Source organism: Ailuropoda melanoleuca, chromosome 18 (genome assembly GCF_002007445.2).
Source record: "Ailuropoda melanoleuca isolate Jingjing chromosome 18, ASM200744v2, whole genome shotgun sequence".
Classification (NCBI taxonomy): Eukaryota; Metazoa; Chordata; class Mammalia; order Carnivora; family Ursidae; genus Ailuropoda; species Ailuropoda melanoleuca.
In genome coordinates this window covers 4389525-4404590 of record NC_048235.1, presented here as the reverse complement: position 1 = coordinate 4404590, position 15066 = coordinate 4389525, and the positions used below count along the sequence as shown (strand labels likewise).

The 15066-nt window shown below is 40.1% G+C and overlaps 1 protein-coding gene across 1 annotated transcript in view; it reads right to left on the bottom strand.

Moving 5' to 3' along the window:
* AGPAT5 (1-acylglycerol-3-phosphate O-acyltransferase 5) overlaps nt 1–15066 on the bottom strand; it is a 72727-nt gene that overhangs the window by 21619 nt on the left and 36042 nt on the right. The window contains exon 5 of the mRNA XM_034647759.1: nt 3915–4005. Within this exon, the coding sequence (XP_034503650.1) occupies nt 3915–4005 (91 nt within the window). The remainder of the gene's footprint in view (nt 1–3914; nt 4006–15066) is intronic.

Sequence of the window (15066 nt, the reverse complement as noted above, 5' to 3'; positions counted from 1 at the left end):
AACAATTCTACATTACTCTTCACATAAACACAAAAATCTGGGACCACGCTCATTCTATAATGCAAATGTATTATACCTCAACAACTAACTAGTGATTTATTTGCCCAGTGACAAGACATAAAAAAATGTCCAGGTCTAATTTTGTCTTGAGTGACATGTTTAAAATTAAGCAATTCGTCCATCATATATTATAAAGCATTGTTAAGAGGCAAACTTGTTGAAAAATAGCATCCTGAAGTTTCTGGAAGTGGGATCACTACTGTGAAGCAGTCTGTACCTCAGTCAGTCAGACTCTCTTGCAGAGTCTTGCTCAGGACCTCCCTACTATAAGCCAAAAATGATGAGACGTCACTTCCAAAATTAGGTTAAGACAGTGACAACCGTCCTCTACGCTCTCACTGTTACAGTACCTCTCCCATGTTGTCTCCCCGCCCTCTCAGCCCCATGGAGCAGGCTGTCGTGTCCCGAGGAGCTCTATGGAGAGGCCCAAGTGGCAAGAAACACTCTCCAGCCAACAGCCAGTGAGGACCTGAGGGCTGCCAACAGCCGTGGAAGGGAGCTTCTTACAGATCCTCCCTGGGAGCCCTGAAATGACTGCAGCCTGTGACCGTCCCCGAGCAAGCGGCCCCCCGCTGAACCACACCAGGACTCCTGGCCCACATCAGCCGGGACATAGGAACCGTCTGTTGTTTTAAGCCACTAGGGTTTGGGATACTTTGTTACACATCCATAGATGATGAGTACAATCCTAATTCTCCTACTAAATCATAAACTCCTAGAAAACACTGGAGTTAGTTCTTCCACCTTAGTGGAACACTTTACATATGAGAAATTTGATAAAGATTTGTTAATATTTAAAGGTAGAATATTCTACTATTTTAAGCATAAAATCAGCAGACTCTGAGGATCTAGGGCACTCTAGTAAACTTCCCCCAAGGCCAGCTCTCTGTTCAGCCCATAAAAACACATCTCACGATGTAATTCATTACTTAGTGATAATAAAATGTCTCAGATTTTACAATACACAAGAGGTAGCAAAAAAAAAAACAAAAAAACAAAAAAAACAAAACCCCACATTTATTTCCCTTTCACCTTATCTAATCTAAAACTGTAATTCCTAAACAGAATTAAAGTGGCTCTAAGAGATGACACACAGGAGTAGTTGAAAATTTATATAGTTTAAGGTCTACACTCAAGTTTACCGAGAATCCACACACACACGAAAAATCCCACAACTGATTCATCTACAGACTATTTTAAACTGCAGAGTAAAATACACATTTTTTTTTAAAGTCATAGCTCAGCTCTCAAGAATCTTTAGAGAAGGAGTAATTTTGGAGAGACATAATTTTCTGGAACCCTAAAGATATACCCCACAAAAATCCCAAATTTTGTTTAATAATTTTAGATCACTGGTATCTTTCTAAAATACATAAAATTAGAAAACAGCTCAACAAACAAAACCAGAGATTTTTACAACAGAACTTTTCTGAGAGTAATATATAAATGTGAACTGTACCTCCCCAACGGAAGGATATAAAATGCAAAATTCTCTAAATACTTTTGGATATAAAACCATTTTTTAAAAAAGCCATTTCATGGTTTCTGTTTTAGAATATGCTTTTTTTTTTTTTTAATTTTCAACTTTTTGTTTTCCCTTGAGACAGTTCATTTTTTTTAAGTTTTTATCTTAAGGGGTGCCTGGGTAGCTCAGTTGGTTAACCATCTGCCTTCAGCTCAGGTCATAATCTGGGGGTCCTAGGATCGAGTCCTACATCAGGCTCCCTGCTCAGCGGGAAGCCTGCTTCTCCCTCTGCCCCTCCCCTCTGCTCACGCTCTCCCTCTCTCTCAAATAAATAAATAAACTCTTTGAAAATTTTTTTAAATTCCAGTTGGTTAACATACAGTGTTAGTTCCAGGTATACAATACAGTGACTCAACACCTCCATACAACACCTGGTGCTCATCACAATGCTCTTCTGAATCCCCGCCACCTGTTTCCCCCCATCCCCCACCCTTCTCCCCTCTGGTCACCACCAGTGTGTTCTCTACAGTTAATAGTCTGTTTCTCGGTTTGCCTCTCTTTCTCCTTTGCTCATTTGTTTTGTTTCTTAAATTCCACATATGAGTGAGATCATATGGTATCTGTCTTTCTCTGACTTATTTCGCTTAGTATTATACCCTCTAGATCCAGCCACATCTTGCAAATGGCAAAATTTCATTCTTTTTATGGCTGAGTAATATCCCATTGTATATACAGACAACATCTTTATCCATTCATCAGTTGATGGACACTTGGGCTCTTTCCATAATTTGGCTATTGTTGATAATGCTGCTATAAACACTAGGCTGCATGTATCCCTTTGAATTAGTGCCTCTGTATTCTTTGGGTAAATACCTAGTAGTGCAACTGCTGGATTGTGGGGTAGCTCTATTTTTAACTTTTTGAGGAAGCTCCCCACTGTTTTCCAGAGCGGCTGCACCAGCCTGCATTCCCACCAATAGTGCATGAGGGTTCCCCTTTCTCCGCATCCTTGCCAACACCTGTTGTTTCCTGTGTTGTGAATTTCAGCCTCTCTGACAGGTGTGAGGTGGCAGCTCACTGCGGTTTTGATTTGTATTTCCCTGATGGTCAGGGATGTGGAGCATCACTGGCCCGTGGGCCAGCCAAGTGAAGCTCTCTCCTGGGCAGCTACACCTACAGGTCTAGAGTCAAACAGAGACGGGTGGAAGAGAGCTTTTTGTGAGTGTTCAGCAATCAAATAAATGGTGGCTAAAGCTACGGCTCTGGATGAAGGCCACAAGGAAACACACGAACATGAAATGGAAAGAGTAAAGTCAGACAACAGAACAACACATGAAACAGGGAGAATGAAGCAGAAGAGGAGGCTAGAGAGGAGACTGACCAGCAGTCGCCAGAGAGCGAGGGGATGCAGACAAGCCCTAACAGAAGTCTGGGGAAAGAAGCCCAATAAGGAAGTATCAAGAATTTTGCATCAGATTCCAATAAATTACTTAAAATTAACAAAATTAAAAATTCATTTCCCCTGATGCACTACCACATGTGGGTAGGAGCCACCGCGTTGAGCAGAGCTATAACAAGTTCTCCTAGACAGCACTGCATAGACCCTGCAATGAGATGGACCACAAGGCATTTGCTCAGTAAGTGCCTGGGGATCAGTGTATGGAGGTCGCATACTAATTCACAGTCAGTCTCCAAGGGAAACTCTGAGAACACAGCACAGCCAGTGTTTTCTGTTTATATCCCAAATTGGTGAAACTGAATAGCTTATAGGTGTATTAGCTATCCAACTTTATAAAACACGGACATTAAGAACATTCCTGTTACTGGGGACATTCATAACTTCCAAGTACTGTAAACCAACTTTGTGTCACATTCTCCGACAGGAACTTCACATTCCATTCTTCTAACGTAATTTGTACACAGAGGCAGGCACAGCTATAGCTCTAAGGTACGTGTGTCGTAAGAGATGGGGAGATAAGCTCAGTCCATGAGGAACTTGCACCCACATAGCTGACAGATGTCAGAGTTTGGATTCCAGCCCAGGTCTGTCAGCCCACAGAACGGAGACTCTTTCCCTCACCCACAACCCATATGGAGAAAAAGGCTCCACAATCCAGTACCCAGCCAGATTTTCATGAAATCCATGGTGCTGGGATATGTATTTTAGCAAGCACTTGAATTTAATCTTTCAGATAGAATATACCAACATGCATAGGAATCAAGGAAGAAACTTCATATCCTAAGAGATAATACTACATTCATTGAAGAAATGAGTACATTTATGCACTTCCACTGTTGTAAAACGTAAAGATCCTCTCCAGGAACAAAAACTGAAAAGGCATTTATTTTTAAAAATTATTTTTTCAAGTACAGTCAAATTTTTACTTACCTTCTTGAGCAGCAAATGTTTGACTAGCTGAAATGACTTTTGTTAGTTCTGGATTATACCTTGTTCCCTCAGGAAAAATCACAAGATACATCTGTGAAACAGAGAAATTTGGTTTGATTTGTTTGAATTTTTTTGTTGTTGTTCTTGTGAACTTACCAGTGCCAACCCTATTAATGCTAAGAGAATATTTTCTATGATGGGAAAAATGTATATTCATTTTACACGTGACCTTCATTTCAAGCAGAACCAAAATGCAAAAATGCAATTAAATCCTAACATGAATTATATTTGAAACGCTGTCATACATTCACTGGTAGGTCAATCATTAAGACTCTAACAACGTTTCTAATTACACACTAATATTCATTAATTAAAAATTTGCCCATGAAATTCTGACTCACATAAAGCCTCAGTTAAAGAGCTTTTCCCCAAGATTCTGAAAAATGACATTTTTAAAAGGTACAAATTTTAGACATCAGTGTCCCTAAATATCAATAATAAAAGCATATCTCATTTGAGGCAATACCTAAATTTCCACAATATAAAATGTAGTAAGTATTCACATTTCAAAAGATTCCCACAGTATTCTTATTTTACACGGCTCCCTTAATGCATTTTAAATAATTCAATTTACAAGCAGCTTCATAAACTAAAATAATGCACTTATAAATAAAGGAGAAAGCTGGATGTTTATTAAGTAATCCGTTAGTCTAAGCTTTTATCTGCTTGGGAAAATAAAGACAGAAACTGTAAAACTATATAATGAGAAACTCCTAACTTTAGAAGTGAGTTATCCAACATGGTTACTTGAGAGCCAAAACACACAACTAAGGCATTCATCTCAAATGTTCTCAAATACAAACAGAATACAGGAAACAAAGGGACAGGAGGATAGGAGGAAAGAAAATTACGTTCACTTTACCCAACCTCATCTGATCCTAGGTAATACTATCTATATATCTGGTACAGAAGCATCCCCTTTCTGAATGATCGATGATTATAAAACTCCTATGTAATAAACCTATGTGACAGTTCACATTTTTTCATTAGATAAACTTATGATTAATCTCTTCCAAACTTTCCCCTGAACAACTTGTATTAATGGCAGCTCTACAATTCTGCGTTTTCAGCTTCTCTGAAAATATACATACTTTTCAAAAACCCATATAAATTGTCTTTAGAACCCACTACCTTTGCTTAACTTAGAAATTAATGGATTTTTATGTATCCTAACATTTGATAAGAAAGATTAACCAGAGCTGCCATGAAAACATAGAAAAATGGGTAAAATTAAGAAAAAAATTTAAAATTAGTTCCCACATCCACAAATTCATTATCACGAGAATATATTTTAAATCAGCTTTTGGGCAACGAGCTGGCTTACTGGGTAGAACATACGACTCCCCATTGTGGGGTCACAGGTTCCAGCCCCACACTGGGTGTAGAGCTTACTTAAAAAACAATAATAATTAAAAAAATAAAATCTTTAAATCAGTAAACTTTGTATTCGAAGCCATGAAAGCAATTACTGATGATGTTTAGCTTTTAGTTCAAGCATTCAAACATAAACTGATTCACGATTTGAATGGTTATTAATAATGCCTGTGGTGTTATTTTCCCACCTCTTAACATAGTTCATTAAAAAGAACACTGATGGTTGAACAAGAAAGCAAGAATGAACAATTCTTTCAGGGTTCATTCAAGGAGTATTTCTTATACACCTATTATGTGCCAGGTACTATGTAGGCTAACGAAATAGGTCTTTGGAGACAAGTGAGAAAAAAGTACATTAAACAAATTTTACAAAAATAATTACACTTCTGTGACTGAAGAAAAAGAGCAAGATGTTATGAAGGAGAATAACAAGACGGTAACTGGAGTGGACGATGGGTCTAAGACCTAAGGAATGGTAAAAGAATGAGTGCTTTCGCTAACAGATGAGGAAAGAGGCAAGGACACCCACTCTCACCAGTGCCAGTCAAGGCTGTATTAGAGGTTCTAGCGAGGGCACTTAGGCAAGACAAAGAAACAAAAGCATCCAGATTAAAAGTAAGAAGTAAAACTGTATTTATACACAAATGACATGACTATCCATGTAAGAAATCTAAGAAATATTACTATCTTTTAATGTTGCTAGATAAAAAGCCTAGCACAATTACAGAACAAAAAGTCAAAAATACTGAATGTTTGGATGCTAACAACAATCATAAAAAATAATGCCATCTACAACAGCATCAAAAAACATGAAATTAAGAATTTATTTCAGCAAATGTGGATACCTTTAGCAAAAGGTGTGTAAACTTGCACAGTAAAAACCACAAAACGCTGCTGAGAGACATTAAAGAAGACCCAAATAAAGACTGTGTTTTTGGATCCAAAGACTCAATATTGTTATGATAGCAATCCTTCCCAGATGGATCTTAGAATCAATGCAATCCAAATAAAAAACCCAGCAAGCTTTTATGCAGAAACTGACAAGCTGATTTTAGAATTTATATGGGAAATGCAAAGGACCTAAAACAGCCAAACTACTTTGAAAAAGAGCAAATATAGAAGATTTAACTACACCAGATTTCAAAACTTATCATAATAAAGCAAGAGTAATCAAGACAGTGTGGTACAGGCATGGAGATATCCCTATAGATCAGTGGAACAGAGTAAATGGTTCAGAAACAGACCCGTATGTATGCAATTTATTTATTTCAAACAATGGGGAAAAGAATAACCTTCTCAGTAAGTGTTGATGGATGTCCATTTTTAGATACACAAACCTTGACCTTACAGCATATACAGACCTTAACTCGAAATGGGCCACAGACCTAAATGCAAACTAAAACTGTAAAACTTCCAAAAGAAAACGAAGGAGAAAATTTTAGTATCATTGAGTTTGGCAATGCCTTTTACAATAGGAGAGAAAAAGCAGAAATTTTAGGAGAGATCAATAAATTGGACTCAGGCAAAATTTTTAAAACTTTTGTTCTTTAAGACTCTGTTATGATATGAAAAGGCAAGTCACTGGTGCAAAGAAAGACTCGTACAGGAATAGTCTGAGGAGTTACATTTTCACAGCCCCAGCCTGGCCATTACTCCATGAAGCAGATCATCTGCTACAGGGAACCATATATACAAAGACTGCAACTAGAGAAGGAGTCTAGAACAGTCTGAGCACTTGGCTTCAAACCCCAGATTCCACTTACAGGCCCCGAGAGCCAGGATAAATTCCTTACCCTCCCTGTGCCCGAAGCTTCTTGTCTACAAAAGAAAGGATGGTGGTACCTCCCCCTCACAGAGACACTGTAATGATAAAAGGTGATAACTTATGTCGTCTAATTAACACGGCGCCTGGCACAAAATAATACTGCAATTTGCTGTTGTTAAAATTAAAACAGATGCGCTTTCAAAATGTGAGAGGACGCATCGGGGGCAAAGAAGAGCGACAGGACCTGAGCACAGGCCACGTGCCTTCCCCAGAATCAGCTCAGCACGCTGCACTCACAGGAACAGCAGCCTCCAAAGGCAACATGGCCAAAGCAGGTCTCCTCGTTCTCTCTAATGCGGCTGAGCACGACCCAGAGCACAGATGTAGAGTCAAGATTTCAAAGTAAAACTTTCTTCCTCCTTCAGCAGTTGGGACCTGCTAACTTCCTCACCACCGCTTTCACACTGCTGACCAAAAGGGCAGCTCTTCTTTAGTTCCCACAGAGACAGAGAAGGTGGCCACAGAGGACAGAAGGACTAAACATGGAGCATCAGGGCAAGGAAAGAATGACGCTGGGGCCGTGTGACATCTCTGGACCCACTTCTCAATTAAGGAAAATCCCTGTTCAAGGTCAGGGAAGACCCAAGGATGACAGGAAATAAATGGTGAACAGTCACAAACAAACCAAGTTATGCAGAAGAGTCTTGCTACTGTTCACAGAAATCTTTTATTCTGCTAAACATTCATTTGGAAGGAACCAGAGATTCTGTTTTCTTTCATGAGACTGACTTTGCATAGAAGATCTCTACTCAAGATGTGAGGTACCATTTTAAGCACAGATACTTCAGCCTCTAGCGGAAATCAGCAAGCTATTCCATATTAAAATTCCATTCAAAAAGAAAAGAGCTATTTAAGAGTTTAAAATATATTCAAATTGCAACCAGTTATGGAACTGGTGACCTTCTGTTAAAAACAGACTTTTCTCCATGCTTTGGATAAGTTAATTTACTTTTAATTGAGTCTCAGTTTCATTCCCAAATGCAGACTCAGGATAACTGTGAGCATAAAAGGAAGTATGTGAAAATATCAAGCACTGTGTGGTAGGCTCTTTATATTGTTTCCTTCCTCTCTGGTTTTTAAAAATTCTGTCTAGTTCACTAAAGAGTTTCAAAGCAGGCACATTTATATGGAAATGATACCTCAGAACTTAATAAACTTTGATTAGCTAGACATCTTTTAATCACTGCTTTCTTTTTAAATAAAAAGGATTTCATGTTGAGATGTACAGAATATAAACAAGATAGTTCATCTCTGCTTTCTTCCCCCCAAATTAATCCAGTCTAGCAAATCACAACTGTTAAAAAGGGTTTTTCTACAATCAGAAACATTCAACTCATTAAAAATTCCATTACACATTTACAGAGGGAAAATATGCAAAACGTGGTGGGATACAAAGTAACAATCTCCTTCCTCAAGAGCTTGTTATTTAAGTATGGAAGTGCTACACGTATCAGAAAACAATTACAAAGTCACACAAATGCATACATGAATGCGGCAGGCAGGGGGATTGAAGACTGCTAGCACTGGACTGCGGGACAATGAGATCAGCCTAAAATGTCCAATGGGGTGGGGGGGGCAGTGTCATCACAAGGGTTCTAACGATGAAAGAGGGAGCAGGAAGAGTCAGAACTGGAACGATGGCTGCAAAAAAAAAAAAAAAAAAAAGACCAGACCAACCATTGCTGGCTTTGAAGACAGCAAGAAGCCATGACCCAGGGAATACAGGCAAGCTCTAGAATCTAAGAGGCAAGAAAATGGATTCTCCCTTAGCTTAGAGTCTCCAGAAGGGACCTCAGCCCCAATGACACCATGATTTTAGTCCAGTGAGATCCACTTTGCACTGCTGATCTCCAGAATGGTTAAGATAATAAATGTATGTTGTTATTTTTCCTAGCTTAAATGTATACCATTTAAGGTATACAATGTGATATCTTCATACACACAGACACGGTGAAATGATTACCATAAAGTAATTAACCTACCCATCACCTTGCATAGTTATAGTATTTTTTGTGTGGTAAGAACACTTAAAATCTATTCTTTCCAACAAATTTCAAGTATACAATATGGTCTTATTAACTACAGGCACCACGCTGTACCTTATGTCCTCAGAACTTATGCCTCTTATAACTGAAAGTTCGGACCCTTTGACCAACATATCCCCATTTCCCCCAATCCCTTAGGCCCTGGTAAACCACTGCTATACTGCCCAGTTCTATTAATTCAACTTTTTAAAATTCCACATGTAAGTGAGACCATGCAGTATTTGTGATTTTATGTCAGGTTTCTTTCAGTTAGTGTAATGCCCTCGAGGTCCATTCACACTGTCAAAAATGATAGAATCTCCTTCTTTTTTAACACTGAAAAATACTCCACTGTGTACACATACTACATTTTTTTCTTATTCACTCATTTGTTGATGGAAATTTAGGTTACTTCCACACCTGGCTATTGTGAATAATGCTGCAGTGAACATGAGTGTAGCAAATAATCCTATTTCCTTTGAATATATACCCAGAAGTATAATTGCTGGATATATTTCTATTTTTAATCTTTTGAGGAAACTCCATTCTGTTTTTTGTAATGGCTGTACCAATTTATATTCCTGCCAACAATGTCTAAGGGTTCTCTTTTCTCTAAAACCTCAACCGACCCTTAACTTTCAAAAACTACTTGAGAATGGTCATTGTAACAGGTATGAGGTGTTAATCTCACTACAGCTGTGACTGGCATTTCCCTGATGATGACTGAGGTTCAGCACATTTTCATACACCTGTCAGCCATTTATTTGTAGGTCGTCTTTGGAGAAATGTCCAAGTCCTTTGCCCATTGCTTAAATCGTGTTGTGTTTTTTTTTGCTGGTGGGCTTCATGTTAATCTTGAAAATGAGCCTTGGATATGTCATTTGCAAATATTTTCTCCCTTTCTGCAGGTTGTTTCTTCATTTTGTTGATTATTTCCTTTGCTGTGCAGAAACATTTTAGTTTGGTGTAGTCCTACTTATTTATTTTTGTTTCTGCTGCCTGTGCGGTCAGTGAGTTTGTGGTAATCTGTTACAGCAGCAATTGGGAACTACTACAAAAAGCATAACCTTCAAACATGTTATTTAATCCTAGCTACCAAATGAATTATTAACAGATTTAACATATAAAGAAAACAAGCTTAGAAAAGTTAAGTGACTTGTGCATAGTAACAAAGTGTAAATGGCAGACCTGAGGCTTAAACCCAAATCTGATTTGGCCTCCAGTGACAACCACTCATGGTACCACCAGTCTGTAACCCAGCATTGTTGCATGGATAGCAAAAGGCTAGACTTCTGCCCTCGAACAACAGAAAGTTCTCTGGTAGCCCAAAGTGAAAGACTAGGTTATCTGAACAAGCCTTCCTAATTAAAATTTACAAAGGTGGATATAACATCACTTTAAAAGTTATCAAAGAGCTGAAAAGATAAAAATCAAAGCCCGTGGACCTTCTATTAAGAGTGAAAAGAAGCTGGGATGCCTGGGTGGCTGAGTGAGTTAAGTGTCTGCCTTCGGCTCAGGTCATGATCCTGGGGTCCTGGGACTGAGTCCCGCATTGGGCTCCTTGGTCAGTGGGGAGCCTGCTTCTCCCTCTGCCTGCCATTCCCATTGCTTGTGCGTGCTCTCTCTCTCTCCCTCTCTCAAAATAGTGAAAAGAAGTAAAGGGAACACCAAAGGCTATACTCTTAAGGCAAAAGTAAACCAGAAGTCAATCAGTCTCACATGGATTTGCAACCTTGGTCCAGTGAACCTCAAGTTCAGAATTCGGTTTGGGTGGGCTCACACTGAAGAAGCCTTAAGGGGCTCAGCTAAGACAAATGCAAATATTCTCCGGAGGAAGGCACTTTCTACTCTTTGAGTTGATTTCTACCTATAATTTTCCAAATAGAATTGGGAGCAAATTAAGATAACCAAGCACATAAGGAAAGAAAGTACCATGAGCAAGAACTGGCAGAAAATGACAGGGCTTCATATTGAGATCACTAAATACGTATTTACTCAATACATCTTTTAAATGACACCTTCAATATTTAAAGAAACAAAGTTTGAAGATTAAAACAAAAATAACAGATTTGATTATAACCATACAGTACAGCATACCATGAAAAATACAGTGAACTTAAAACACAGGCATGAAATGGATTTGTGGTACAGTGGATTTCATCTTGAAACAACGAAAAAAGGACTTTAGTAGAAAAACTAGAGAAATCTGAATAGTCTGTAGCTCAATTAATAGTATGACACCAGTGTTTCTTTCTTAGTTTTGACAAATGTACCATGGTTGGGAAAGATGTTAATATTAAATGTTAACATTAAAATTGGGTGAAGAATAAATGGGAAACTGTGTACTATCCATGCAACGCTTTTGTAAATCTAAAATCATCCCAAGGTTTACAACACATTAACAAAAAAACAGGAGGAGGCTTCCATTTAGGACAAAGACTATTACAAGAGTATCTCTCCCGGGGCGCCTGGGTGGCACAGCGGTTAAGCATCTGCCTTCGGCTCAGGGCGTGATCCCAGCGTTATGGGATCGAGCCCCACATCAGGCTCTTCTGCTGTGAGCCTGCTTCTTCCTCTCCCACTCCCCCTGCTTGTGTTCCCTCTCTCGCTGGCTGTCTCTATCTCTGTCAAATAAATAAATCTTAAAAAAAAAAAAAAATAGAGTATCTCTCCCAACCCAAGAAAAACAACCAGATAACCTGCAAACTGAACACTTCAGAGTTGAGGCTGCAAGGCAACTCACCTGAACATCTAAGGAAGCAAGGCGACACAGAGGAGAGCAGAGATGCACACACTCATCTGCATGGGGCAGGTGCCGATAGATGGCAACAGCAAGACTTCATCACAATTTTAACAAGTTGCAAAAGGCTGAGTGTGGGCTAGTTCGACAGAAGAACCCCTGGGGGCTACAGACACAGGATAATTTCCTACAACTCACAAACTATACTCCAGACCACACTTTGTACAGACACACACACACATACACACACACCCCAAATACACACACACAAAAAAGGCCGGGCCAAGGCAAACTCATCCTGATGATGCTGCTGACCATGAAGGCTTGGGGGGCACAGAGCCCGTGCTGGGAAGGCACAAAGCCCAGCAGAGATCCTTCCCTTCTAGCTTTCCTGTGGAACATTCTCAAACTCCCAAGTTGGGGAAAATCCAATGCAGCCGGGGGAAATGAACAGAAGGTTCAAACTCTTTGCAGACGATGGAGCAGGAACACATCCTGGGCACAGATTTAGAGCTGGGAGTGAGGCAGGGTGGAAAAGACTCCACCCCAAGACCCTCCGTGTGACTGTGACAACAAGCCACCACTCCCTCTCTGTCTCCTTCTCCCCCCCCACCCCTCCTCCCCACCAAACTAACAAGATGTCAGTAACAAGTACCAAAGGACGCTGTTGGGGGAGGTACAAAAAGGAGACTCTTAGTGCAACAAAGTGAGTGTGGAATAAGCATTGTGACAAACTTTCTAGCAAAATATCTCCCACCCTAGACACAAAGTAAAGAATGCTACAGTAATTGGAAGTCTGTGAGAAAAATTATTGCAACAGTAAAACCCAAATCTGTACAACTCCTGACTAAAGTGACTCAAGCCCTCACTGAACGCCTCACAAAAAGACAAGTGTAGCCATTCTCTGGTATCAAAACTGCTTCAGTCTCGACTGTCCCACTCAAGAGGCCAAAACTTTAAACAAAATCGTAGAAGGTATAAAAAAAAAGGCAATATAAAGCAGTCTGAAGAGACAAAGCAGGCACCTGGGTGGCTCAGTGGCTTAAGCGTCTGCCTTAGGCTCAGGTCATGATCCCAGAGTCCTGAGATCAAGCCCCGTGTCGGGCTCCCTGCTCAGCGGGAAGCCTGCTTCTCCCTCTCCCTCTGCTGCTCCCCTGGTTTGTGTTCCCTCTCTCGCTGTGTCTCTCTGTCAAATAAATAAATAAAATCTTAAAAAAAAAAGAGAGACGAAGCAATAAAAAATTTCAGAATCAGACATAGTAGAGGTGTTGTAATTACCAGACGGGGAATTTCAAACAACTACCAGCAACATGATAAAGGTTCTAGTACAAAAGGTGGGCAATCCTCATGATCAGATGGACATGTTTAGCACGGACATGAAAACTGTGAGACAGAATCAAACGGAAATACTGGGAATGAAAAAGGAACAGAGATGAAGAATGTCTCTAACTAGTGCTAGCAGCAGACTAGGTGAAGCCAAGGGAATAATCAGTGAACAGGAGAAGAGGTCAGTGGATATTACCTATGCTGTAACACGACAGGGAACAAGACAGTGAAAATAAAAACACCACAAAAACATATCCATAAACTGTGGAACAAATAGCCCCAAAGACGAGTAACTGAAGAAGAAAGAGAGACCAGGGTAGCAATAACATTTAAAGAAACAGGAGCAAGAGATGTTCCAAAATTAATGACAGACACGAAACCAAAAGTCCAAATTCAGAGAAGACCAAGCGGGATAAATAGGGAGGAAAAAGAAAAAGAGCACACTAATATGGATAACACTTAAACTGTTGCAAACCAAAAACAAAGAGAAACTCACAAAGGCAGCGAGAGAGAGAAGGAGATGACAGAGAAGCAAGGGGAAACTGTGTAGAGAGCACGGAAATCCATGCAAAGAGAGGGCTGTACACATCTGTTCGGCGTAGACAATGTCGACAGAATACCCAAGAAACCAAACAGCCGCTCCCCTGCCTGCGATGATGCAGAGCTAGAGAGAAGAGGGATGGACTCTTCAATGTGAAAGTCAGTGCTGAAATTTAGAATAATATTTTGAAAAGACAGTAAATACACGCACTGCCAATCTATTCTGTGTCGTGGAGATCTACAAACAACGGCCCCATTCTGCCCAAATATACCAAATTGTTCAGGGTAAACAGACCTTTCTAAGGCTACACTTCGTTCTAAAGGGTAAGTAGTAACAGGATAAAGGAGCACTGTTTATCTCCGTACATTCTACACCAGGTCATCCCCAAACAGAATGCAATTTCATAATGTCGAAACACCTAGACAAGGTTCATAAGCAAAAATCTTGAACATTAGGGCACTTCATCACCTGACAGTGGAAAACTTGCCTTTCAATAGGAGCTCTGGCTGCCACCTATGAGTCCTGGCGAGGAGAGGAAAAGAGAAAGAAGGCAGACAGAAAACAAGACGGAGGAGGAGAGAGAGAGAGGATGAGGGAGGGAAAAAACGAAAAGTTGTAGCCGTGAGTTAAGCTGCTGAGCTCTGGTGAGCAAAGCTTGAGCCGTCGCTGCAATCAGGGTGCTCTGCCCTCACAGGGAGCAGGGGGAAAGCCACTGGGCAGCAGTTCACAGTCTTCGAAGAGAATACCAAGATTCCTTTTTTGGGGGGGCAAAGTTTTATCAAACAATATTTACACTGAATGATTCTTCATTTGCAGATATTCATACTTTTTTTGAACTTTCATTTTTTTTTTTTAAGATTTTATTTATTTTTTTGACAGAGAGACAGCCAGCGAGAGAGGNGAGAGACAGCCAGCGAGAGAGGGAACACAAGCAGGGGGAGTGGGAGAGGATGAAGCAGGCTCCCAGCGGAGGAGCCTGATGTGGGGCTCGATCCCGGACTCCGGGATCACGCCCTGAGCCGAAGGCAGACACCCAACGACTGAGCCACCCAGGCGCCCCTTTTTTGACCTTTCAAATAACAATGTATACAGCAATCCAAATTTATATTGACACAGAGAGAAGTTGTTTCTTCTGAAACAACACATGATACTAAAGATGGGCAGTTAGGTCAGGTCAAGGACAAGGTCAAGGTCACAAGTGTGGTCTGGACTTCCATTCACAGACCAGTCACCCACCGTTCTTTTTTTTTTTTTTTTTTTTT